General features: G+C 42.4%; 1 pseudogene and 1 gene segment (V, D, J or C); both read left to right on the top strand.

Annotated features, from left to right (window-relative positions):
* The window catches only part of LOC104662351, a 40,316-nt gene extending 25,153 nt beyond the window's left edge, over window positions 1-15,163 (top strand). Inside the window, 3 exon segments of the V gene segment in view lie at window positions 13,926-14,057; window positions 14,141-14,461; window positions 15,045-15,091. Coding sequence covers window positions 13,991-14,057; window positions 14,141-14,461; window positions 15,045-15,076 — 420 coding nt within the window.
* Window positions 15,164-20,574: 5,411 nt separating this feature from the next.
* LOC104664705 lies at window positions 20,575-26,339 on the top strand (annotated as a pseudogene).
* The last annotated feature ends 1,196 nt before the right edge of the window (window positions 26,340-27,535 follow it).

Below are 27,535 nucleotides of genomic sequence, written 5' to 3'. Positions count from 1 at the left end.
TATATAGTTATATGTTATAGCAATTACAAAGATAATAACTGCACTTCCTCTTGATTTTCCCTTTTTTACAATTTTAATTTCTTTGTATAGATCTATGTTTTGAGTGCATATCCCATGGCTACTCGTAGAGAAACTTTGCTAACATGTTTCAGGATCTTTTTTAATGACATAATTTTATTTGCTTTCACATTTTTATAAAAGTGAAATGCATGTATAATTTCAGTTTGCATTTCACTGATAATTTATTTTCTTGCATTTATTTTTTTCTTCCAGGAGATGATCACATATTACATTCTGCTGGGCCTTTATTAGCCACGTTTCTGTGAATCTACTCAGGGTTGGATTTCAAGTGTATGGTTGCCACAGCTATCAGAGTTGAAGTCAGCTTCTCCTGTTCACAAGAGCTTCAAGTTCCTCCAGTGATACCTGCTTCTGTGTCCCTGTTTGGCTTTGGGTTTTCACATTTCATTCTCCCCAGAGACAGCCTCTTTCAGCTGTGACAGGTGCATCCTGCTGACACTTTTACTTGGTGATTGTTTGTGTGGTGAATGGGCTTGGACACAGGGGCACGTTCTCCAACCTTCTGACTAAGACTCCTTCTTAGCTATGGGTGGTGTGACTGGCTCTGAAGCATGGCTTTACAAGTGTTTCTGTTCCTTCCCTTCCCCAGTGTCAGAGTGTCTCTTCCCAGCCACAGTGGATTTTCATCAGCGTCCTCAGCTTCTGACCCACTGTCCTTACCCCGCAGATTCAGGATTTCATTCCTCAGGAAAGAGATGGGAGGTGTTTCTGGGTAGAGTTTCTTTGTTGTCCTCTGTTTCCTTGTGTTCTAGTTGATTCTACCAGTGCCTACAGGACACAAGATTTAATAAATGTCTCCTACATATAGTGAAGGGGGACTCAGCATTGAATGGAGCTGCTGTTCTTCCTCCCCAGTCCACACCACAGGACAGCAGGTGAGTGAGTTGTCTGGGGATTTCCTCAATTCTGTAGGAAAAGCCTGCAAATGCCAGGAGTTTCACATTCACACGCCATCAGCACACACATCCTCAAAACTCACGAAACCTTTCCAGGTTAGCTTTTTCCTTCTTCAATATGATGCTGTGAGTAGCATCTGCCCCAGTTACTCTAATAAATGGACCCTAGTTCTCTCTGCAGGCCCCTATTTTCTCAGAATACAGGGATTTTTTTTTCTCTGTAACATCAACTCAGATATGTTGAAGGGTTTATTTTTTGTAGTTATTCATGGTTTTTGTTAACGAGGTCAGAATAAGATTAATTTCTCAATTTTTACATTATAATGCTTAGTATCTAATTTCTAAATAAAATTCAGAAACTGAGACAACATATTAGGCATCCATTATTTGGTGCATTGTCAAACAATTTGATAAATATTAATGTACCAGAATACAATGAACCGTTGAAATCAAGGCATGCTTCATTCACATAAGAACATGAGGATATTATAAAATAATTGTGGTGAGTGAAGGAAGCTGAAGAATTCACAGAAAATCTCAAGTGATTTTATTTGTATGAATTGTAGAAGATGCAACTATTGTAAATTAACATGAAGAAGATCTGAATTTTCTGAGGAAAAGGGTGGTAAGAGTAACAAAGTGGTGAAATGAAATTACAGAGAAGTGATAGAAAAAAATAGAGTTTAATTTAATTGCTAACAGCATGACTGAAGTGCTGATTCAATGACTGCACACATATATCAACAGTTTCCCAAATGCTGCACTATCAATTTGTTTTCATTATTAATTGATTTTAATAAAGCAGTAACAAAAATGAATATATTGGCTGGGGAAAAAGCAAGAAAGATAAATATTGACACTTGAATAATCACAGGACTCCTGACAATACACACATGTGAACACTGATTGTGTATTTCAGGTAAACACTACAAATGGCAAAATTCTATAAAGTTGTTATGACAGGTGGGACATCCTGAAAACCCCTCTAGGCATGTCGCACACCACCCTGGAGCTGTCTCAGGGGAGCCGACTCCTCCAGTGTTTAGCGTCACAGGCACAGATAATAGAGCTAACTCTGTCCAGATGTGTGATATTGGACACATTGCACAGCTGCTCCGTTCTGCATGTAATTATCTTCTCTAAACATGTGACATTCACACTTGCATTAAGTACATTCTACAAGTATGTAAAAATTAAATAAGATGATGAATACTAAATGATTATCAAGGCACAATCACATAATCTGAAGTTATATTTCCTGAGAGATAGAATTGACTCCAGTGTTTTCCGGGACACTCTCATCCGCTCTCAGCACTGCCTTCTCCTCAGCCGTCCCACCCCAGAGCTTGCTATATAGCAAGAGACATGCAAATAGGTCCCTCCCTCTGCTGATGAAAAGCAGCCCAGCCCTGACCCTGCAGCTCTGGGAGAGGAGCCCAGGCCCAGAATTCCCAGGTGTTTCTGTTCGGCCATCAGCACTAAACACACAGAACACACCATGGAGTTCGTGCTGAGCTGGGTTTTTCCTTGTTGCTCTTTTGAAAGGTAATTGAGGGTGAAGTAGAAATTCTGTGTGTGAGGGGACATGAGTGAGAGGAACAGTGGATACATTTGGCGGTTTCTGACCTCGGTGTCTTTTTGTTTGCAGGAGTCCAGTGTGAGGTGCAGCTGGTGGAGTCTGGGGTCGGCTTGGCAAAGCCTGAGGGGTCCCTGAGACTCTCCTGCGCAGCCTCCGGATTCACCTTCAGTGACTACTACATGCACTGGGTCCGCCAGGCTCCGGGGAAGGGGCTGGAGTGGATCTCATACATTAGTAGTGGTGGTGGTAGCACACGGTACGCAGACTCCGTGAAGGGCCGATTCACCATCTCCAGAGACAACGCCAAGAACACGCTGTATCTGCAAATGGACAGCCTGAGAGCCGAGGACACGGCCGTGTATTACTGTGCGAGAGACACAGTGAGGGGAAGTCGGTGTGAGCCCAGACACAAACCTCCCTGCAGGGGCGCGCCGGGCCACCAGGGGGCGCTCGGGACCCACCGATCAGAGTCAACCCAGAGGCCGGTGCACACGGAGCCTGATTTCCTGTCAGGATGTGGGACGCCATCTTTTCACAGTTCCTCTAGTGAACCTCTCTGAGTTCAGAACTCTGTGCTTAGTAATGTCATCTCTACATATTTTTAAATGACTATTTATTATGATAACCTATTTTCATATGCACAAAATGCAGACTGTTGCTTACAGAGATGAAAAGTCCTCACCAGGATCAGAGTCCTGAGGAATCTCAGGGGTGCCTGGTGAGTTTTCTCCAATCAGACCCAGGACAGAAGCCTCAGGGAGATTCCTGGACTAGAACAGTCTTTGGGATGCTGATCGCAGGCAATAGAGAGGCTGGGCTAGGGTCAGTGTCATGTAGAAGCTCACAGGTTTCTCGTCTGACCCTTCTCCTGACACTAACGCCCATCAGCATCACACTGACCTGGTGCTCCTTTTGCTCGCAGACTTCGTTCTTTCTTTGTAGTGTTCGTTCTTCCTTTAAAATTTTATTTTCCTGCTTTCTGAAAAAGAAACAGATAGTCTCCATGGTCTACATTCCAGGGCTCAAGGCATTTTCTTGGAGCTCAGGTGGGGCTCAGGCTGTGGCTCCTGGAGCCACGTGGGAGAGGCTGATGGAACTTCGTTCTCTCCCCATTTTCTCAGGACCCTCCACTGTGTTGTGTGTAGACTCATCTGGGAATGCAACTGGTCGTTAATAGTGAAAGGGATAAACATATTTGATCAAAATGGGATGTGGATGTGGAATTAACCCTGTTCTGTGCAAACTATCAGACTCATCTGCTTCAGAAGCAGTGTTAGAAAGAGGTTGCAAAATTTATCAGAAACAAAATGGAGCCACTTATGAAGCTGGGGAAGGCGACGAAGCTGGGAAAGGCCATGAAGGAGGTTCTAACACCCATATTCCTGGTAACAAGAACTATCATAAATAGACTCTGCACAACCACAACTTTGCACCGAGGCCACCACAACCATAAAATAATTACTTCTCCAAGAATATCTGCCCAGCAAACTGCCTGTACAACCTTATACCGATGTCACCCCGTTACTGATCCTTCTACCCCGGGATAACTGTCTCAAAACAACTGATGTAACCCTCCTCATTTTTCCTTAATTTTTTTCTTTCCATACCAACCTGAATGCACCCATACATATTTCAATTGCAATACACATCCTAGAAGATATATTATTATATTTTAATAACATAATATTTTATATTATTATATTATATTTTAGAGTCTCTTTCCGCCTGTTATTCAGTTGACAAGCTACAGATGGACATGCCACATTTCTGTGAGTTGTAGAGGATGACGCTTTTTAGACATGGCTAGGCATATCCAATTTCCCTAAGTGATCCCTCAGTAAGTGCAGGCTGGAGGTCCCAGAGAGAGATGAAGTTGCTGAACACCATGGAATTTCATTTTCTCCAGTTCTGCTCTGATGGAATCAGGCCCACCCATTTTATCAATGATAATCTACTTAACCTAGAGTCAGCTGATGACAGGTTTAATAGCATCTATTAAGGAAATTCACAACATTATATATATTTAAGATGGAGTCTCATTCCGTCGCCCAGACTGGAGTGCAATGGCATGATCTCGGCTCACTGTAACCTCTGCCTCCTGGGTTCAAGCAATTCTTTTGTATCAGCCTCCCCAGTAGCTGGGACTACAGGCACATGCCACCACATCTGGCTAATTTTTGTCTTTTTAGTAGAGACGGGGTTTCACCATATTGGTGAGGCTGGTCTCAAACTCCTGACCTCGGATGACCCACCCGCCTCAGCCTCCCAAAGTGCTGGGATTACAGGCATGCACCACTGCAACTGGCTAACACCACATATATTAATATTGGATTGAATAAATACATAGTCTACCCTAACCAAGTGTACCATCAAACTTACCATTACCCAGAGGGAAGAATCTCTAAAATGACATCTATATTCTTAAATTTTCATGGTGTAAAACTGACCACTTTACAATCAGGCAATTACGATTTTGCTAATGAGTTGTAGTTGTGTGTGTGTTTTGGATATAAGCCCTTTTTCAGATGCCTGGCTTGCAATTATATTCTCCCATTCTGTAGGTTAGAATTACTTCCGCGCTTTGCAGACTCTTTTTGCTGTGTTGTAGTTCCACTTGTTCAGTTCTGCTTTTATTGTCTGTGCCTTTAATTTGAAATATAGGAAATCATTCTTTTCTTTTTTTTTTTTTTTTTTTTTTTTGAGATGGAGTCTCGCTCTGCCGCCCAGGCTGGAGTGCAGTGGCGTGATCTTGGCTCACTGCAAGCTCCGCCTCCCGGGTTCACGCCATTCTCCTGCCTCAGTCTCCCGAGTAGCTGGGACTACAGGCGCCGCCACCACGCCCGGCTAGTTTTTTGTATTTTTAGTAGAGACGGGGTTTCACCGTGTTAGCCAGGATGGTCTCGATCTCCTGACCTCGTGATCCGCCCACCTCGGCCTCCCAAAGTGCTGGGATTGCAGGCGTGAGCCACCGCGCCCGGCCCGGAAATCATTCTTAATATTATTTTCTGGGTGGGGGAAGTTTTCCAATTGGAAGCCACACGTTTAACTATTTGGCCCATTTAGAGTTGATTTTTGTGTTTATTCCAAACTAAAATTCTTAATTCTTTGCAAGCATAGATCCAGTTTTTCTAAAAGTGAGACATCAGAAAGACTAGAATATTCTAAATTGTCCACAAAGCTTCATTTAGGTGGTTTGTTTATTTAGTTTGTCAAATTTGACATAATCCCTTGTTGCAAGAAATCCAAGTGAAGTAATAGTAGTCGTCCAAGTTTGGTGTGTCTAGAAAGGCTTATAATAAAAAAACACTTTAAAGTACAAATATAGATATGATGATCATATTGTGTTGCTATGTGCTAGAATGTCTTTTTAATAAAGTTTTTTAATTTGGAAGGTTTTGTTTTTATTTAAATATTAAATATATACAAAGGATATTTCATGATTAATACTGGATAAAATACAGCAATAAAATTAATACAGATGAATACAACCTCCCACAAACACACACCCACACAGAAAAAACTGAAAATTTTAAACCAACTGTGTATCTGATCCTATCTCACTCTCTGTGTACTCATGAAGAAATAATTTTGCTAACTTTTATGCTCATTTTTCAATTGCTTTTAGATGTATTACACATAAATATGTAACCTTAAACAAAATGCTATTGAGCTTTATATGTCTTTGAATATTATTTAAATGGAATTATAACTATAAATAATAGGTAACAAAAATTTTTTCATTCCTTGTTGTGAAACACTTAGATTGATTCCATTTATTGCTGTAATAAACATTTCTGTTGTGAACTTTATTATTCAAGTACCTTTACGTTCATTTGTGTACTAGTTTGCTTCCTATGCATTATGTTTAGATTTTTAAAAAATTTTTTTAATTGCTTTTAATGGGTTTATAAAATTTACATTTTTTTCCAGCAAAGTATGAGATTTCCATTATGATAATCTTTACCAACCTCTGAACTAACCAGAACTTAAACATTTGTTTGACTAGAGCATGTAATTTATTGATTTTTGATTTTCATTTTCCGCATTGTTGATGTTTTCAGTATAGTTTCCAGGAGGCTGTTGGCTATTCAGATTTCCTCTTCCATAAAATGACTACTTAAAAATTTTGTCCACTTATTTTCTATGTCATTGGTTGGTTATTTAAAAGAGTTCTTTGTATATATTTTTATTAAAACCTTTAACACTGCCATATATATATATATATATATATTTCTAGTTGGTAGCCTTTCTGTTTTCTGCATAGTAAAAACTGATGAATTCTTAGTGAAACGTATCAATCTTTTACTTAAAACCTCATGATTTTTTATTCCTAGGATTTCCTTTTTCATACTAATCATAAACATATAACCTGCAATGTTTCATCATTTTTTTTTTGTTTTCATGAGTTTTTAACACATTTAGAATTGCTTTCTCTGTGTGAAATGAAATAGAGATAAAGTTATATTTTTACATGAATTAAAAGTAGCAGGGGCTGGGCGCCTTGGCTCACACCTGTAATCCCAGCACTTTGGGAGGCTGAGGAGCGTGGATCACAAGGTCAGGAGCTCAAGACCAGCCCGACCAATATGGTGAAACCCCGTCTCTACTAAAAATACAAAAATTAGCTGGGTCTGGTGGTGTGCACCTGTAATCCCAGCTACTCAGGAGGCTGAGGCAGGAAAATTGCTTGAACAGCCTGGGCAACAGAGCGAGACTCCGTCTCAAAAAAAACCCCACACAAGTTCCCCTGGGATCAATCAATAAATATTTCTTTCCAAGTCCTATTACTCCTGTTGTTAAAGATTCGTGGTGCTTTTCAAAGTTTGAGGAAATTATAGCCTTTTGGCTTTGACTGCAGCAGAAAAGTAAATGTGAAGCTATGAAATCATTCAGCGAATTTATTGTTTTGACAATTAATATAATGTATTTTAAATGAAAAATAAAACCTGCCCATTAAATATTTTTGTTTGTGCCTGAAATATATTGAGTTTGCCACATTGATCCATTAAATTATGCTATATAGTCAGAATAAATTTAAAAAATTTTTGTTTTATAGTATGGGATACAGGTTTTTTAAGAAAGTAAATTAATACAGAAGTACATGAGTGATTACTCAATATGACACTTGTATCTTAGTTCAGCATTTGAGCATAATTTTATACTCAAATAACTTATAAGTGGAAGACTAATCACACCCTAACTTACCTGATTTTTAATAATTTTGCTAGCTTCATATGTTAGAAAAATAATCACAAAATTTCTCTTTCTATTTTACATAACATAGATCAAATTTAAAATAACATTTTGTGTTTATTTTATACTACAATTTTTGTCTGTGATAAACTAGATGGTATCTCAACCACTTAGAGAAGTTCATGCTGACTTTTATATACATTTTTTTCAATATAAATTCTTGCCATGAATCAAAAGTACCTTCAAGAGAAAATGATTTGAACTAAACAACTCATATGATTTGGAAACACTTTTATTGTAAGCCTTTAATCTAAACTTCCTGACTCAAACAGAAAGAGATTTTTAACAGTCCACTCCATTATTATTTCTACTGGGTCCCTATGTTAAAATTGAGAATATGTATTCCCCAAAGTAAAATGTATACATACATATTTTTAGAACGCACATATTTATCTTTAGAAAGCATTCTTCCTTGATACTTTTCTAGGGCTTCTTTTAGACTAAATGCAGGCAGTGATTTGTTTTTAATTTGGTGACAATATCTGTCAAACCGATATCTGAAGTATTATAAAATACATTTCTCTGTATTAAAATATCTATCTTTATTTTCTATGAGAGTTCTACCAAAACTATTAAGACAATTAGAATGGATTATTGTTTCATAGTACAGATTTGCATTTAGGAAAGAAAGGAAAACTAAAAGTGTTGACATTTGACTCTATTTTTGTTGTTGTGGTTGTTGTCGTTGTTGTTGTTGTGTTCAAGCCAGGGTCTTGCTCTTGCTCTGCTGCCCAGGGTGCAGTGCAGTGTTGAATCATCGCTCAACAGTCTCCACCTGCTGGGCTCAAGCCATCCTCCCACCTCAGCCTCCTGTACAGCTGTGACTACAGGCAGGTGCTCACTACTCAGCCTGGATAATTTTTTGTATTTTCTGTAGAGACGGGATTTTGCTATGTTGCCCAAGCTGGTCTCCGACTCCTGGGCTCAAGCGATCCACCCGCCTTGGCCTCACAAAGTGTTGGGAATACAGCTGTGTCCGGGAGACTTTTTTTAATTGTTTTTTAAATTATTTTTCTTGCAAAGTAGGTGATACCATTTGACCCAGCAATCTCATTATGGGGTATATACCCAAAGGATTTTAAATCATTCTACTATGAAGACACATGTGCACGTATGTTTATTGCAGTACTCTTAACAATAGCAAAGACTTAGAACCAACCCAAATGCCCATCAAGGATAGACTGGATTAAGAAAATATGGCACATATACACCATGGAATACTATGCAGCCATAAAAAATGGATGTGTTCATGTCCTTTCCAGGGACATGGATGAAGCTGGAAACTATCATTCTCAGCAACCTAACACAGGAACAGAAAACCAAACACCACATGCTCTCTCTCATAAGTGGGAGTTGAACAATGAGAACCTGTGAACACTGGGAGGGAAACATCACACACCAGGGCTTGTTGAGGGGTGAGGGGCTAGGGGGAGGGATGGCATTAGGAGAAATACCTAATGTGGATGATGGGTTGACGGGTGCAGCCAACCACCATGGCACCTGTATACCCATGTATCCCAGAACTTAAAGTATAATGATAATAATAATAAAAGATACTGCAAAAAGTACCAAAACATGTGTGACAGTAGGGAAAGAAGTCTGAGTGGAATCTGCCTCTAATTCCAGGACATTTCACCTTGTATGAGTGGTGACAGTTCTACTGATTGAGTCAGGGCCTTATTTCAACCTTCACACAGCAGGGGCCTGCACACAAAGTAGCAGGGAAGAAGGAGCTGTCACCTTATCTGCTCTGCTGCTGTTACCACATCCCCACTAAAAAGAAACCTTACATTTGTTTATTAAAATGTGCTTCTCTGTGCATGGAAGAAAAAGAAAAAAATTAAAATCTAACATGTATGTGCATATTGGTAGGGGCTTCACAGTAGTTACTCACTGCTTAGAAAGTGTCTCTCTTTAAACTTTCATCATTTTATTTCCTTTGAACATTTGCCTTCAATTAGAAAATTAATTATTTATAAAATTTTTGTTGGTACATAATAGGTGTATATATTTACCAGTTCCATGAGATGTTTTCATACAATATGAAATAGGCACATGATGGAGAATGAGGTGTCCATCCCCTCAATCTTTTATTCTTTGAAATACAAAAAAATCCAATTACATTCTTTAAATTTCTTTAAAATATACATTAAGTTATTATTGACTGTAGGCACCTATTGTGCTTTCAAAAAGTAGGTCTTATTAGTGTTGACCCAGTAGTGGATTTGCTGGGTAAAATGCTCTCTCTGTTTTAAGTTCTTTGAGAAATCTCCACTCTGCTTCCCAAAGTGGCAACACTAATTTTCCATGTGTGGTTGACTTCCACATCTGTACATGAAGAAACATTGATTCTGACAAAATGTAATTTACACAAATAAGTAAAATTAAAATAGTGTAATCCATTCAAAGTGCTTATCACAGCAAAATTTTATAATAAGACAGCGTATTTTCCAAATACCATCATCGTCACCAAACTCCTGCAAGGCACAGACACCTTATCTGGACCCGTCTTCTCCTCAGGCATCCCACCCCAGAGCTTACTATATAGTAGGAGACATGCAAATAGGGTCCTCCCTCTGCTGATAAATCCAGCCCAGCCCTGACCCTGCAGCTCTGGGAGAGGAGCTCAGCCCTGGGATTCCCAGGAGTTTCCATTTGGTGACCAGCACTGAACACAGACCACCAGCCATGGAGTTTGGGCTGAGCTGGGTTTTCCTTGTTGCTATTTTAAAAGGTAATTCATGGAGATCTAGAGATAATGAGTGTGAGGGGACATGAGTGAGAGAAACAGTGGATATGCGTGGCAGTTTCTGACCTTGGTGTCTCTTTGTTTGCAGGTGTCACGTGTGAGGTGCAGCTGATGGAATCTGGCGGAGGCTTGGTACAGCCTGGGGGGTCCCTGAGACTCTCCTGCGCAGCCTCTGGATTCACCTTCAGTGACCACTACATGCAGTGGGTCCGCCAGGCTCCAGGGAAGGGGTTGGAGTGGGTAGGATTAATTAGAAACAAAGCTGATGGTGAGACAACAGACTACGCTGCATCTGTGAAAGACAGAGTCACTATCTCCAGAGATGATTCGAAAAGCATCACCTATCTGCAAATGAGCAGCCTGAAAACCGAGGACACGGCCATGTATTACTGTGCGAGGAACACAGTGAGGGGAGACCGGTGTGAGCCCAGACACAAACCTCTCTGCAGGGGACGCGCGCGGCCACCAGGGGGCTCTCGGAACCCACTGCGGACAGGACCAGTCCCAGGAGCAGGTGCAGGGGGAGGTTTCCTTTCTCCTCAGCTGGAAAAAAAAGTTAGGTTTGTATTTGCAGAACTCGGGAGCATTCTAGGCTGTGCTATTTTATTACTTGTATTTATTATAAATTTATTATTAAATTTTAGGAATTACTAAAATTCTGTATATATGTATCGTTTAAGTATATACATTCAAGAAATAAACATTCCTAATTCTTTTCACTGATTCTTGCAGAGTTTTAGTAACATTTGTTGACATCAGCAACTACATAGCTATAGGGACATAAATTTATACTCATAGACATATGTATAGACCAGGTGTGGTGCTTCACACCGTTCACCACAAAGGAATTTTCAACTCTCCTGGAAGTCGGGTTCATTTTCAAATTAGTTATTTTTTTCATTTCAATATCTGAAGATTATTGTATCTGACTATTTTAGCAGAAATTATGGGAACTTGAACTAACCAACTGAAAATAAATTCACAACTAACTAAACAAGATGCCAGAATGTGATTGGCTCTAGGCTTTGTTAATTCAGCAGATTATGTACCCAGGCTTTAAATTTACCCATATTCTTGTTTCCTTCATGGCACAGTCAACTCCCGTTATTTACGAAATCGTGACTGCATTCCCAAGTTTCACGCACAGTTATAAAAATAGACTGGGTGAGATGAGGAGTTGATTGTTTAAACTCTCCTCTGAAGAAGCAACATCAACTAAACAAACCACCTCTTTTTCCTGTGTCTAGAGCTATGTCACAGGCCACATGGACCTAAGTCCTTGATGGAGATAACAGGACTACATAAATTGGGCTGATCATTTTTATGCTATGAAATTAGTAGACAGCACTGAACTCCAGCCTGGGCAACAGAACAAGTCTTTGCCTGTAAAATAAAAAAGAAAGATATATTAAGAGACACTGACTTTGACATTTTGGATAATAATATTTGCACGACCCAATTTAATCACACGCACATTGTCACCTACATCTTCACTGAAAAGTTCCTAGTCATGATGATTTCCATCAACACTCCACGTGTTCAAATCTGAACATCCAAGAGAATTTGGAGAATAAAATACACTGAGGGCAGTGATACAGGTGATTATTCAGCACCTCTTAACTCAGGAGGACTCAATACACTCTGGCACACTGCTACCTTTCTGAATGGCTCACAATGACTCCAGCTCACTCTCCATCCTCCTCAAACATCTGGTCCCTGTTTGCCCTATGTTCACTCTCTGCTCTTAGTCTATGCTCTGAAGTCTTTGCAGAGATGAAAATGAGCTGTCAGACGGAAATTACTATTTCATTTAATGACCACTCTTCCCATAATGGTTGATTTCTTTTGGACTGTTCATTACTGTTGATTTTCAAAGAAACTTCACTTGAATCTTTACTCTTTTGCATTTTGTCTCTATAACAATGTTGGGAGGTTTTACCTCTAGCATTATAACATGATCTAGCCACCTGCCATACTTGCGGCAAACAATACCTACAAATTCAGAAACTCTTTGGTTGTCTTTCTACCAAATATAATTCTTTCTGTTCTCTGTGTGAACATATTGTAGCATTCCTGTACGCACCCTCATAGATGTCTACAAGCCTGTGAATTATTCTCCATAAATAAAAATGTATCTCAATTTCCCTCAATGTTCATAATTCCGAGGGTGAGGAAGGTCTTTCTGGATCTGTTCAAACAAAAGGCCCAGAGATCCCCTGGGAGATAAGGAGTTCACGTGGCTCTAGATGTTAGGTCTGTCTCTCTCCCTCTGTTGTCCCACAGGTCAGCTCACTTGTTCAGCTCCTCAGGAGAGAGCCCAGGTTTATCCTGATTATACAACACTCCCAACTTCTAGTGATTCTCCTGCTACCCACATCAGATTATTTATTATATAATTCACAAAACTAATGTCAAATGCCCAAGTTGCAATACCACACACCCTAGGGTATGTTCATGCAAATCAATGGAGGAGAAAGTCTTTCAGAGACAGATGAATCTGAATTGGTAAATAAGTAGGTAAGGACTCTGGACTTGAGTGTAATTTTCCAGCCGTGTTTCACAGGTATGACCCATCAGGGAAGGACCAGAGTTCCACGTGCTCTCAGAGCGGAGGGCTCACAGAGGTCCACTCTGGTTCCCAGGAAAGGTAATTGCACTAAACTTGGTGATGAGACTATCCTCCTTTGCTGACCTATTACAGTTTTTGACTGAAATCGTCACTGCAATCCCCAATTTACATATTTTCACAGAGAAGTGTTTACAGGCCAGGCCACATTCTCAGGGTCACACATTGAGAACGATGGAGACATGAGTCACCACCTTCTCCTGAGATCTCAGACAAAACCCCAAATTTCAAAAGGTCCCAGAAGAGCAGCTCTCAGATTTTTTTTTTCCTTAAATGACACACTCCCTGGGACAGATATTTTCCCGCTACCCATGATGGATGTTCTGAATTGCAATGAAAATTGTATGGATTTAGATTTGTATGAACTCACTGTGATTAACATATTCAGCTGCTGCCCTAATATTTTTGAATGGAGATTTGACAATTTAGATAACCTGGCTGTTTGGTTGGTTTCATATAAATCTTCAAGGGTAAAACAGCATTGAACCTATTCCAAAATCTGTCCTTGATCCATGATCACACTCATCTCCCAGACCTGCTCCTTCAGCACATTTCCCTGCCTGGAAGACAAGGAATCTGGGCTTGGTGAGGGGAGGCCCCAGGAGGAGAACTGGGTTCTCAGAGGGCACAGCCAGCATCCTCCACACAGCATGAACCCAAAAGACCGGGGCGCCCTCATCCCTTTTCATCTCTCCACACAAAGGCACCGCCCACATGCAAATCCTCACTTAGGCACCCACAGGAAACCACCACACATTTCCTTAAATTCAGGGTCCAGCTCACATGGGAAATGCTCTCTGAGAGTCATGGACCTCCTGTGCAAGAACAAGAAGCACCTGTGGTTCTTCCTCCTCCTGGTGGCAGTTCCCAGATGTGAGTGTCTCGGGGATGCAGATATGACGATGTGGGAGGCTGTCTCTGAGCCCAGGGCTCACTGTGGGTCTCTCTGTTCACAGGGGTCCTGTCCCAGGTGCAGCTGCAGGAGTCGGGCCCAGGACTGGTGAAGCCTTCGGAGACCCTGTCCCTCACCTGCACTGTCTCTGGTGGCTCCCTCAGCGGTTACTACTGGGGCTGGATCCGCCAGCCCCCAGGGAAGGGGCTGGAGTGGATTGGGCATATCTATGGTAGTGGTGGGAGCACCTACTACAACCCCTCCCTCAAGAGTCGAGTCACCATTTCAACAGACACGTCCAAGAACCAGTTCTCCCTGAAGCTGAGCTCTGTGACCGCCGCAGACACGGCCGTGTATTACTGTGCGAGCGACACAGTGAGGGGAGGTGAGTGTGAGCCCAGACACAAACCTCCCTGCAGGGAGGCGGAGGGGGCGGGCGCAGGTGCCGCTCAGGACCAGCAGGGGGCGCGCGGGGACCACAGAGCAGGAGGCCGGGTCAGGAGCAGGTGCAGGGAGGGCGGGGCTTCCTCATCTGCTCAGTGCTCTCCCTCCTCGCCAGCACCTCAGCTGTCCCCAGGGCTCCTCTTTCTTTGATATCTGTGGTTCTGCTTCCTCACATCCTTGTGTCAGGGAAGAACGGAGGAAGACAAATTTTCCTCTTACGGTTGAAGTTTCACCAATTACTGGGAACTTTCCTACAAGTTTCTGCAGGGCCCATTTTACCTTCTTCATTAAAAAATATATTCTAATGCTTCTCACCATCTCTTGATTTGTGTCGTCAGTTGAATTGTGCTCTCTTTGAAATTCATATGCTGAAACCTTAAATCTAATGGATCTATGTTAGAATTTTAAGGATACAATTAAGGTTAAATGTGGTCATATGTGTGAGACCTTAATGCAATAGACCTATTGTCTTTATACGATGAGGAGGAGACTCCAGAGACCTCTCACTTTTCATGTGCTCGCAGAGGAGAATCCATGTGGAGACGTAGTGCACTAGAAGGTTGCCCTGTGCAAGCCAGGAAGAAGCCGCACCAAGAATCGACCCTGCCAGCACCTTGATCTTCCACATTCAGACAGCAGAATTGTAAGAAAATCAATATTTGTTGTTTAAGCCACTCACTCCTGTTGCCTTTTTTTTTTTTTTTTTTTTTTTTTTTTTTTTTTTTTTTTTTTTTTTGACAGAGTCTTGCTCTGTCGCCCAGGCTGGAGGGCAGTGGCCGGATCTCAGCTCACTGCAAGCTCCTCCTCCTGGGTTTACGCCATTCTCCTGCCTCAGCCTCCCGAGTAGCTGGGACTACAGGCGCCCGCCACCTCGCCCGGCTAGTTTTTTGTATTTTTTAGCAGAGACGGGGTTTCACCGGGTTAGCCAGGATGGTCTCGATCTCCTGACCTCGCGATCTGCCCGTCTCGGCCTCCCAAAGTGCTGGGATTACAGGCTTGAGTCACCGCACCCGGTCACTCCTGTTGTCTTCTTATGAAGACCCAGACAGACTAATGCCACATAACTCTGTTAGCTCTATCTCCTTGAGGGAGGAGCAGCCCTGAGGCTGGGCACATCTCTCAGATTTCCACATAAAATTGGCAAATATACTAGTTCTCATATAAAAATGTGTCATGACCATATTGGCCATTTTTGGGCAAGATCTCTGAAACCAGCCCTGGTGTCTGTGCCACAACGTTTGTCCCTTATCTTTCATTTGGACATAACAAATGGACAAAGAGTACCAACTGGATGGACACTGACCACTGACCATCTTCTGCTGTCTCTTAACTATGTCACAGGAAACCACACCAACATCACCAGCATCACTGTTTTTCTTCAACTTCATTGAACGAACTATAGAAATGATCCCTGAAAGTATAGACTATTTCTTCAACTTTCTAAATGGGACTGAATCTCTTCCTAAATGAGGAGCTACATGGGGTCTGAGATTTGTTCCCTTCTTCCCAGTCTTCCCCAAGTACCAAGGGCAGAATAGACTTTTAGTGAAATTTGGCTGTCACTGCCCCCAGCACCATATCATCACTTTCTAAAATCTGTATACTGCATCCATTCTTCTGTGGGCACCCCACATCAGGCTACCCAGGAATGGCCAGGAGCTGGCATCACCTTCTGGGCTGAGTCCATGCGTTGTACGCACATGTGATTTCAGTTACACAGACTCTACTGCAGGACCACACCTGTGTTCTGAGGAGCTCAAGCACTTGCTGCTCTCAGTTGTTCGCTAATGGATCACACACCTGTTATTAATGAAGGTCCAGATGGCTCCATCAGCTGCAGAGCAGTGGAGTAAATGAGCTCATAGGTGGATCGGTCAGGCAGAAGTCAGACAATGGGATGGGTAGGCTGGACCCTTCTATTGTCACTGAGGTTCCAATGGATTTTAATAGAATAAAACAATATTAACAACAAAGGGACAGAAAAGAATACTTGATCTTGAAAGTATTTAATATTCAGGAACTTTATTTGGGGGGCTAGTGAAAGACACTTTTAAATGGAAAGCCCTAAAGCACATACAACAGCTGACAGAGTAGCCGCTGTTCACATGAGGGCTGAGGAGACAGATGATAGGGTCTGTTTCTCCAAGATGTTCCTGGGTGTGTAATGGTTGGACTCCTCATGCATATGAAAATAAGAGCCAGACTCAGGTAGAAACAAGGGCCATACCCCATAGGAAAGGAAGAAAAAAACAGATGGGCATCTCTGGAGAGAGCTCATTAGATTTGGTGGTTTTAAGATGAAAATTTCTTCCAATGGTTTTATTGTTCTAAGCTAAATATAAATCTCTTCAATACACTGAGAATTAAAAGGAGGATGGAGCTAGAAATTGAGAGAGGAAACAAATCATGTGAGACCAGAAAGCAAATCCACAAAAAACTGTCACATGACAGAGGCCAGAATGGAGCTGATGCTGCTACATCATTATTCTGCAGACCAAGATGACCATGTAGAGAAGGGTCTTGAACAAATGGGGGCATTCTCCAGCCTTCTGCATCAGCTTCCTTCTTAGGCATGAGTAGTAATCATGGTTCTGGGGGTGACCTTCCAAATTTTCCTGTCCATACCTCTTCCCGCAGGGGTAGAATGTCTTTTCCCAACCACAGTGGTTTCTCACCAGTGTCCTCAGCTTCTCCTCCATTGTACTTACCCTGCAGATTAAGGATTTCACATGGATGGAGTTTCCTGGGAATCCTCTATTTTCATTTGTTTCTGTTGACTCCGCCACAGCATATAGGACACAGATTTTAGTGGATTTCCCCTGGAGATGGTGGAGGTGAATCCAGGTGTTCAACAGTCCTTACTGCTCTTCTCTTCCTGTCAACAGCACAGAACAGCAGATAAGGGAGTTGACTGTGAACTTTTCAAATTCCTGGGAAAAGCCTGCAAGGACTAGTAGTTTCACACTCTAACACCATTAGCACATGCATCCAGGAAAAAAAAATCACTAAATATTTCCAGGCAAGCCCATTCCTCTCTTAGTGCCATCCCGTGGCACCTGCCCTGAGTTCACTAACATGTTGGCCCCAGTCCTCTCTGCAGGCGTCTGTCTCCTCAGATTTCAGACCTCTTGTTTGCTCTGTGAAACCGACTTAGATATGGTACAGGTTTTTCTTCTTCCTTTATTCGCAGTTTTTCAGGTTTGTTGTTAATGAGAACAGAATAAGATCATGGTTTTCTCTTCATTCACATTCCCACACTGAGTAGCTGTTTCTATACGAAAGCCAGAAACTAAGAAAACAAATCAAATATCTGTATTCATTACACGTGAATGTTAAACAATTTGACATATAATTATGAACTAAAGTACAATGCAGCATTAGAATGAAGACATCTCTCATTCACATAAAAGCATGGTTACATTCGCAAATAACTGCTGAGTGAAAGTAGCTGAAGAATTAAGAGAGCACTTCATAAACTTCTAATTGTATAAACTTCAGAAGGTACAACTATTCTCAAGTAGCAAAGATTTGAAATTGGTGAGAATTGGGTGTTGAAAGTAATGGGGTGGTGAGATGAAATTACAGGGAAGTGACAGAAAGATTTAGGGGTCAACTTAATTGTACACAACTTAATTGAAGCCCTGATCAAAGGGTTGCACACACACATTGACATTTTCCAAATTGTGCAGTATATGTTTGAATTAATGATTTATTAATTGTACTTAAATAAAGCAGTAGCAAAGGAAAAAATGAATAGGTTGAGGAGGAGCAAAAAATAGATGAGTATGAACACTCAAAACGTCTCAGACTCTTGAAAATGCACATGCATGAACAGTGGTTCTCTCTAGATATTTTAGGAAAATAGCAGAATACAAAAAAAGAAAAGAGAGATGTCCTGGCAGGGGTGCAATCCTGCAGACCTCACTAGGCATGTCCCACACTGCCCTGGAGTTGTCTCAGGGGAGCAGTCTCCTCTAGTGGCCCAGAGGCAGAGGCAGAGATAATGGGGTGAACTCTATCCAGCTGTGTGACCTGGAATGCATTGTACAACCACTCTGTTCTGTATGTAATTTATCTTCCTTAAAATGTAACATTCACACTTGCATTAAATGTACTCTGTAAATACGTAAGAATGAAATAAGATGATGACTGCTAAATGATTATCAAGGCACAATCATATAACATAAAATGACGTTTTCCTGAGTGATAAGATTACTACCAATCTCCGCCAGGGCACTTTGTCTGCTCTGAGCCCTGCCCCTCCTCACGATTCCCATCCCAGAGCTTTCTGTACAGTAGGAGACATGCAAATAGGTTTCTCCCTCTGCTGATGAAAACCAGCCCAGTCTGGACCCTGCAGCTCTGGGAGAGAAGCCCCAGCCCTGGGATTCTCAGGGGTTTCCATTTGGTGAACAGGTCTAAAGACAGAGGACTCACCATGGAGTTTGGGCTGAGCTGGGTTTTCACTGTCCTTGTTTTAAAAGGTGAACTAGAGAGATGAAGTGTGAGTGAAAAAATTTGAGAGAAATAGTGGATATGTCCAGCAGTTTCTGACCAGGATGTCTCTGTGTTTGTAGGTGTCCAGTGTGAGGTACAGCTGGTGGAGTCTGGAGAGGACCCAAGACAACCTCGGGGGTCCCTGAGACTCTCCTGTGCAGATTCTGGATTAACCTTCAGCAGCTACTGAATGAACTCCGTTTCCCAGGCTCCAGGGAAGGGGCTGGAGTGAGTAGTAGATATATAGTATGATGGTAATCAGATATGTTATGCACAATCTGTGAAGAGCAGATTCACCATCTCCAAAGAAAGTGCCAAAAGTCACTGTATTTGCAGATGAACAGTCTGAGAGCAGAGGGCATGGCCGTGTATTACTGTATATGAGGCACGAGGTAAGAAGACGTCAATGTGAACACAGACACAGAATTTCCTGCAATGATATGGGAGGAGGCTGGGCTAAAGGGGGCACTCAGAACCCACAGAAAACTAGGGCAGGTGCAGCTAGTTGTCACGGGCTGCTTTCCTTCAGGGTCTGTGGCTTCCTCTGCATGCAACAGTTTCCCTGCGAGCCTCTCTACATTTGATTCTGTGGCTACCCCTGAGGTCTCTGGATTAGAAAAGTTTATTATAAGAAGAGGAAACATTTTCATTTTGTCACTAAGGCACATGTAAGTAATGGAGGCATAAAAATGCGCAGGAGCTGGGTGAGGCTCTAGACGCTGTCACCCAAGAATGCCAGTCTCTCAACTAGTGCTGGAGATGGGTAGGAATTTGATGGAGCTTCCCTAACTACCTTGTGGTCTAAGTTAAGTCCAGAGAGGCCATTGGTGCCTCCCAGAATACAGTGGTCCATCAGGAATCTCTCTCCCTTGTGTCCCAGAAGCAGCCACGCCTCAGTATCTCCTCTGTGCACAGCCATTGCCTGGGAGGAGCTCCCCGGATGGGTGTCTTTGGCACACACCAGGTGACGGGTGTTAGAGTATGGTGCAGCAGCTGGCTGCCTGGTCTATTGGGCTCCCTGATGCTGGAGGGCCGGGAGGTGCATTTTCAGGGCCAGCACCCTTTTTATGGATTTTTATATAAAAACCATGATTTTAAATCATTTTCTCAGATGACATAGATAACTAAGAACATAATCTGTAAAGAAATCGTAATTTTCAATGTTACCCCAAATGTATAGTTTCCTGATTCTGTGTAAACTCCAGACATATTATTGCCTTCCTCATGAGAAATTGTGCTAGCAAGTCTGAAATCAGTTTTTTCTCATATTCTTTGTTTTCTGCCCAAGTACAGAGATCTTGATTAAAGTAACTTAGGTTCTTTCCACACACTAACGCTCACCTCCCGCAGAGAAAGAGCAGAGGCTGTCCTCACTCTGAGTCTGAGGGAGGAGCTGTTCCTGGACCACTCAGAGCCTGCAGAGACCCCCAGGTGCAGCTTCAGAGAGTCAGGTATTTCTCCGTGTCAGTGACCTCCAATGCCTGTGATTGCTGCTCAGCTCTAACTGTGGGTTCAGAATTAGGACACCCTTTATATGATCACATCTGAATCCTAATCTTAAAATCACAATTATCATGGACAGAGAGAGTTCAATGCCCATTCTCCTGACATCAGTTTCTCTTTATTATAGGGTTCCAAGTATGGAGAAAATGTGACAATATATTTGTGTGAATCTAACATCACAATCCACTGCATTACTCTAGGAAACACAAAAATTGAACACAAGTAAGCTCTTCATTCTCATAAAAATGTGTGTATTTGAGGAATTTCAGCGTGTTATCCAGAACCTGTACATGCAACCAACTGTGTTTCTTAGTGCAGGCTTGGCCTGGTGAAGCTCTCACAGACCCTCTCCATCACCTGCGCTGTCTCTGGATTCCCCATCATAAACAGTGCTTCCCGCTGGAGCTGGATCCATCAGCCCCCCGTAGGAGGTACTGGAGTGGATCAGGTGCATAGGTCGTGAAGGGAGCATGCATTACCCCCCTCTCCTCAAGAGTCCAGTCACCAACCCCAGACCCACATCCATAAATCAGTTCTTCCAACAGCTGAGCTACGTGAGCAGCAAGCACATAGCCGTGCATTTTTAAGAGCAGACACAGTGAGGGAACCACGGTGCGAGCTCACACACAAATCTCCCTGTAGGGGTGCATAGGACAGCCGGGCTTGCTCAGGACCCCAGAGTCCCTCAGGAAACCAGGGCCACTCAAGACCATTGTAGAGGCACTCAGGTCACCAGGGCCTCTCAGGAACCATCGAAGAAAAACAGGACACCAGAGGGTGCTCTGTACAGCAGGACCACTGTGGTCCTGGAGGAGTGAGCCTTAAGTCATCAGCAGTCGTGCATCAAAAAATAGTGTGACAACTTATTCTACATAGCAAGAATAAAAGTAACTAATAAGAAAGAAGATAAGGGTTCAGTATGGGTGGACAACACCCAGGTCTACAGAAATGAGATGACTTTAGAAATATAAGCAAAGAATAATGAGAAAAAGAAGGAGAGGATGGGGAATTAGACAGGGTCCTGGTCTAATGTCTTGGGTAGAAGTTTCTCACAATCAAGGACTATCAGCTTATTCTGCAGGTCTTAGGTCAGCCATCTGCTTAAAAACATCAGAAACACCAGAGGACCTATGAGGGTGCTCAGTTTAACATCTCCTATTTGAGTAGCTTTACAGTTGTGTAAAATTCTTAATTGATTCTTTTTTGTTTGTTTTTAGGGACAGGCTCTCATTCTGCTGCACAAAATATGGTTGTGTGATCATAGCTCACTGTAAATTTGAGCTCCCGACTCACATAACTTTTCCATCTTAGCTTCCTGAGTATCTCCAAGTAGATGGGCACGCCACCCTTACCCTCCTTATTTTTTAAACGTTTTTTCATAGAAATAGCCTCTCTTTATGCTGCCCAGGCTGGCTGCGATTGCCAGGTCTCATGGGGGTTCCCTCACTTTGCTTCTGAAAGTGGTGTGATTATAGGGATGATCCACTGCATCTGGCCTGCACTGAGTCTTTAGTTGTAAAATACGAACCCAATAATTAACTGCCTGAACGTTTTCTGAAGTGAATTAGTTTAAAGTATCTGATAAGATTCCTTCTGATATGATTCAAGAGCAGTATTTTCTGCTGATGTTCCTTCTAATTCCCTTGCTGAAGATCACAGGGGATTCTGGACAAAACGTAATAAAAAGGCCGCCTTAAACTCTTCATTATTAGAGTGTCTTTCACACAGGAATCACTTTCAGTATTTTGTAACACATGCATGCCATAGAACAAACATGATCTCTAGGGGTAAAGTCTATAAACATATGGGCCTTTTAGCTGCCAAGTCATAGGGTAATAACTGATGCACCCTGAGGAGTGGACCATGGTTCCATAGTGCTAGTGGGAGAACCCTTGGCCAAGGAAGTTTTACATTTTATAAAAATTGATAATTTTTATGTAGAGATGCCATTTTTTAAACATTCCCAGAAGTTTGCGAGTGGGATTGACTGTCTTGCATGAACAATGACAATGCCCTCCTTGATTAGATAATATTGTAAACTGGGCTGAGCTAGAGTGTTTGCTGTATTGAATCACTGTATATTTTTTAGCTCCATGTTAGCTTTTTGTTTGCCTGTTAGCATTTGCTTGAACATGATATTTATCAGCTTGAAATTCTCTCAGCCCCGAATAAGGGGCTAGATTTTCTTTTATACTTTGGATTAGAGAGGGGAGGGGGGGATTCTAGCTGTACCAATCTTACAGAAGTAAAACAGACAAAAAGTTAAAAAGACAAATGGTTACAGGAAAACAAACAATTCCAGGTGCAGGGGCTTTCAATTCATCACAAGGTGATAGGTGTGGGGGCTCTGAGGGACACAAACACAGGGGTGCTATCTCCCTAGCGAATTCCGGGGAATGTGGACATTGCTTGCCACAGTGCCTTATCAGTTAATGGGACTCTTTGATGTGCTGAGAGTCAGCTTACACAAGTTAACTCCTTGAGGAAGGGGGTGGGTAAGGAGTCCTTGATGTCTTGCAAATGAAGGAGCCAAATGGAGTCTGTCAGGTTTTCTCAGCTAAGGGAGAGTCTATTCATATTAAAACAAGGTTAGGAAGCTAAGGGGGAGTCTATTGATGTTAAAACAAGGTTAGGTATTACAACTATTTTATCAGAGACAAAGACAACTTTAACAATTTTCACTGCAGGCATGTCTAGGCAAGCCCCTGTGCACAAAGACCTTGGTGCATTGGAGATTCTATGGGGACCCTCTCCTGTCTGCCTAGGAGAATACTCTGCCTGCTACCTCTATCATTTTCCTCTTTGAAGAAGTATATCTACCTGTCCTTAGAATAGAGCCAAAGACCAATCTTAACTGCTTCCAGCTGATGGGGGATGCTGTTTGGGGAAGATCTCTCTTGGAGGCCTATCTAAGTGACCCCAGGAAAAGGAAGCCATTATCCCAGGCTCCAGTTGCATGACTGTTTGGAATTTGATGGTTTGAAAATGAGAAGAGACAAATCGAGTTATCAGAAGACATGTGTCAGAACCAAATAAGTTGGTAAAGAGTTTGAAAAACAATTCCAAGGCTGCTGACACGCCCAGATAACTGGTGACTGTAGTTATGCCTGCTGAAATGTGGGTGCATGGGGCTTGGCTTTTTTGATAGCTCCCTGGGATTTATTTTCCCAAAGAAACCGCCAGGTTAGGGGCACCCTATTTATTCCCATCACCTGGCATGATTTGAAGGATAATTGCTTAGAATTAAAATATTGATCCAGATTTTTTATATTCCCCATCGCTTTTTGTTTCTTCTGGGCTGTAGCCAGAGATCATTGATTGCCGCTCAGGAATAAGCAGACTTACTCTAAAATGCAGGCAAATGCTTAAACAACTGAGGAGATTAGTGTTTAAAGACAAGTGTGTGATATGTTTTGAAATACAATGTTTCTCCTTCCAGTTTTGGTTTTTGTTAGAAGCAAACAATGATAAGACTGAGTTATTTGCAAAATAAACTTTAGTCTTAAACTTGGCCTGTTTATTTGCATGAAGTGCAGCAGGAATATTAATAATAATTCTGTAGAAAAATTCTTCAAGCACTAGCAGCTTCAAAATCTAATACTAAGAGCATATGCATCCTCAAGCAACTCACTGAATATTTCCAAGCCAGTCTGTTCCGATCTTAGATACCATCCAGTGATATCTGCCCCAGGTACACTAATATATGGGTCCTGGTTCTCTCTGCAGCCTCCTCTCGCCTCAGATTTCAGGTTGTGTTTATTGTTTGCTTTCTCTCTGATTTCAACTCAGATATGTTGAAGATTTTTTGTTTTTTATTTGTAGTTGTTCAGGTTTGTTGTTAATGAGGTCAGAATAAGAGTATAGTTTACTCATTTTTACATTCCCGTGGTTAGTAGCTGCTTTTCTCTATCAAATCCATTAACTGTGAGAAGAAATCACATTTGGCTACAGGTGAATAATTAAATAGTTTGGCATATATTTATGTACTAGAATCTAATGCAGCTTGAAATCAAGGCATGCCTCACTCATATAAAAACGTGGCTAAATTCTCAAGTAATTGTGCTTAGTGAAAGAAACTAAGGAATTAACAGTAAATTTTATATGACACATTTGTAGAAATTTTAGAAGTTGCCACTATTGTAAATTAACATGGAGAAGATTTCAGTTTTTCTGAGAATATGCTGTTAGGAGTAATGGGGATGTGAGTTGAATTTCAGAGAAATAAGAGAAAGATTTCAGGATTAATTTAATTATTCAAAACCTGGTTGACGTGCTGAGTAAATGGTTGCAAACATAGGTCAACATTTTTCAAATCATTCACTATAAATTTGAATTAATTATTTATTAATTGCACTTGAATAAAGCAATAACAAACTGATGAAATAATATTTGACTAAAATGGAGCAATAAACAGACCAATATTAACACAAAGAATATGACTGACTTCTGAAAACATACACATGAAATGTGATTCACTCTACATATTTAGGGTAAATTACAGAAAGTTGACATAACAGATGGGGAATCATGCAGACTTCACTAGGTGTGGACCACGCTGCCCTGGAGTTGTCTCAGGAGAGCAGCCTCCTCTGGTGAATACAGCACAGTCCCAGATAATTGGACTAACTTTTTTTTAGATGTGTAATCTTAAACATACTGCACAACTGCTGTGTTCGCTATGTAAATTATCTTCTATCAAATATAACATTGAAACTTGCATTAAATATATACTGTAAATACGTAAGAATAAAATAAGATTATGAGAGGTAAATGTTAATCAATGCACAACCACATAATATAAAATTATATGTTCCTGAATGATATAATTATTCCAGTCTCCCCCAGGTCACTTCATCTGCACTGAGCCCTGCCCTCTCCTCAGATGTCCCACCCCAGAGCTTGCTATATAGTGGGGGACATGCAAATAGGGCCCTCCCTCTGCTGATGAAAACCAGCCCAGCCCTGACCCTGCAGCTCTGGGAGAGGAGTCCCAGCCCTGGAAGTCCGTGGTGTTCCATTCGGTGATCAGCACAGAACACGGAGGACTCACCATGAAGTTTGGGCTGAGCTGGGGTTTCCTTGTTGCTATTTTAAGAGGTGATTCATGGAGAACTAGACAGATTGAGTGGGAGTGGACATGAGTGAGAGAAACAGTGGGTATGTGTGGCAGTTTCTGACCTTGGTGTCTCTCTGTTTGCAGGTGTCCAGTGTGAGGTGCAGCTGGTGGAGTCTGGAGGAGGCCTGGTACAGCCTGAGGGGGTCCCTGAGACTCTCCTGTGCAGCCTCTGGATTCACCTTCAGTAGCTATGGCATGAGCTGGGTCCGCCAGGCTCCAGGGAAGGGGCTGGAGTGGGTGGCAGTTATATGGTCTGATGGAAGTCAGAAATACTACGCAGACTCCGTGAAGGGCCGATTCACCATCTCCAGAGACAACTCCAAGAACACTGCTAGTATCTGCAAATGAACAACCTGAGAGCCGAGGACACGGCCGTGTATTACTGTGCGAAAGACACAGTGAGGGGAAGTCGGTGTGAGCCCAGACACAAACCTCCCTGCAGGGGCGCGCCGGGCCACCAGGGGGCGCTCGGGACCCACCGATCAGAGTCAACCCAGAGGCCGGTGCACACGCAGCCTGATTTCCTGTCAGGATGTGGGACTTCAGCTTCTGACAGTTCCCCAGGGAACCTCTTAAGTTTAGGAATCTGTGCCTAACTATGTCTTCGCTATGCATTTGAAAGGAATTATTTTAATATAGGGAGCTATTCTCACCGGCACAAAATGCAGATTGAAGCTTGCAGGGATGAAAATTCTTCAAGCCACGGTCACCAGGATCAGAGCAGTGAGTAAGCTCAGGGCTTCCTAGTGAGTCTTCTCCAGTGAGACCCAGGACAGGGACTGACTAGAACAGTCTTTACGGATCCTGGTCACAGACAATAGAGAGGCTGGGCCAGGGTCAGTGTCATGCAGAACCTCACAGGTTTCACGTCTGGCCCTTCTCCTGACACTGAGGTAGGCAAATCAGCATCTGCGCTGATCTGGTGCTGCTTTTGTCCCTAATCCATTGACTTTCTTTTGTAGTCGTTGTTCTCATTTTTCCATTTGCTTTTCCTGCTTTCTGGAAAAGGAAGATATTTTCCCTGTGGTCACAATTCCAGGCCTCAAGCCCTTTCCTGGCGCTCAGGTGGGTCTCAGACTGTGGCTGCCGCAGTCACGCGGGAGAGGCTGGTGGAACTTTCTTCACTCCTCGTCACTCAGGACCCTCCACTGTGTTGCCTGGAGACTCATCTGGAAATGCAAGTTCCCGGTGGGGACTGAAGGGGACAAGCTTGTTTGGTTAATGTGGGATACGGGTGTGTTTCTAATCCTGTTCTGAAAAATCTTCACACAGTAACATTCCTCACTAGTGGCGTGAGGAAGAGGGTGTGAAAGTTGTCGGAATCAAAATGGAGCCACTTGTGTTATGATCTTTACAGGTGAAGCTGGAGAAGGTCATGAATAGAGGGTTCTCATGCGCACATCCCTGATAACAAGAACGGATATTGTGGGGATATCTGCCCTGCCAGTCCCTGTCCATCTTTAAACTGATTCCACCCTTGTTATTTTTCTATCCCAGGATAATTGTCTCAAAACAGCTCGTGTAAGCCTCCTCGATTTTCTTTTAAAACACTTGTCGGCCGGGCGCGGTGGCTCAAGCCTGTAATCCCAGCACTTTGGGAGGCCGAGACAGGCGGATCATGAGGTCAGGAGATCGAGACCATCCTGGCTAATACGCTGAAACCCCGTCTCTACTAAAAAATACAAAAAAACTAGCCGGGCGACGAGGCGGGCGCCTGTAGTCCCAGCTACTCGGGAGGCTGAGGCAGGAGAATGGCGGGAACCCGGGAGGCGGAGCTTGCAGTGAGCTGAGATCCGGCCACTGCACTCCAGCCTGGGTGGCAGAGCAAGACTCCGTCTCAAAAAAAAAAAAAAAAAACAAACAAAAAAAACACTTGTCTTCATTTGCCTGCTTAAATGT

This window comes from Rhinopithecus roxellana, chromosome 5 (genome assembly GCF_007565055.1).
Source record: "Rhinopithecus roxellana isolate Shanxi Qingling chromosome 5, ASM756505v1, whole genome shotgun sequence".
Taxonomy (NCBI): Eukaryota; Metazoa; Chordata; class Mammalia; order Primates; family Cercopithecidae; genus Rhinopithecus; species Rhinopithecus roxellana.
Note: the sequence above shows the minus strand (reverse complement) of the source record. Positions and strands in the feature narration are given on the sequence as shown.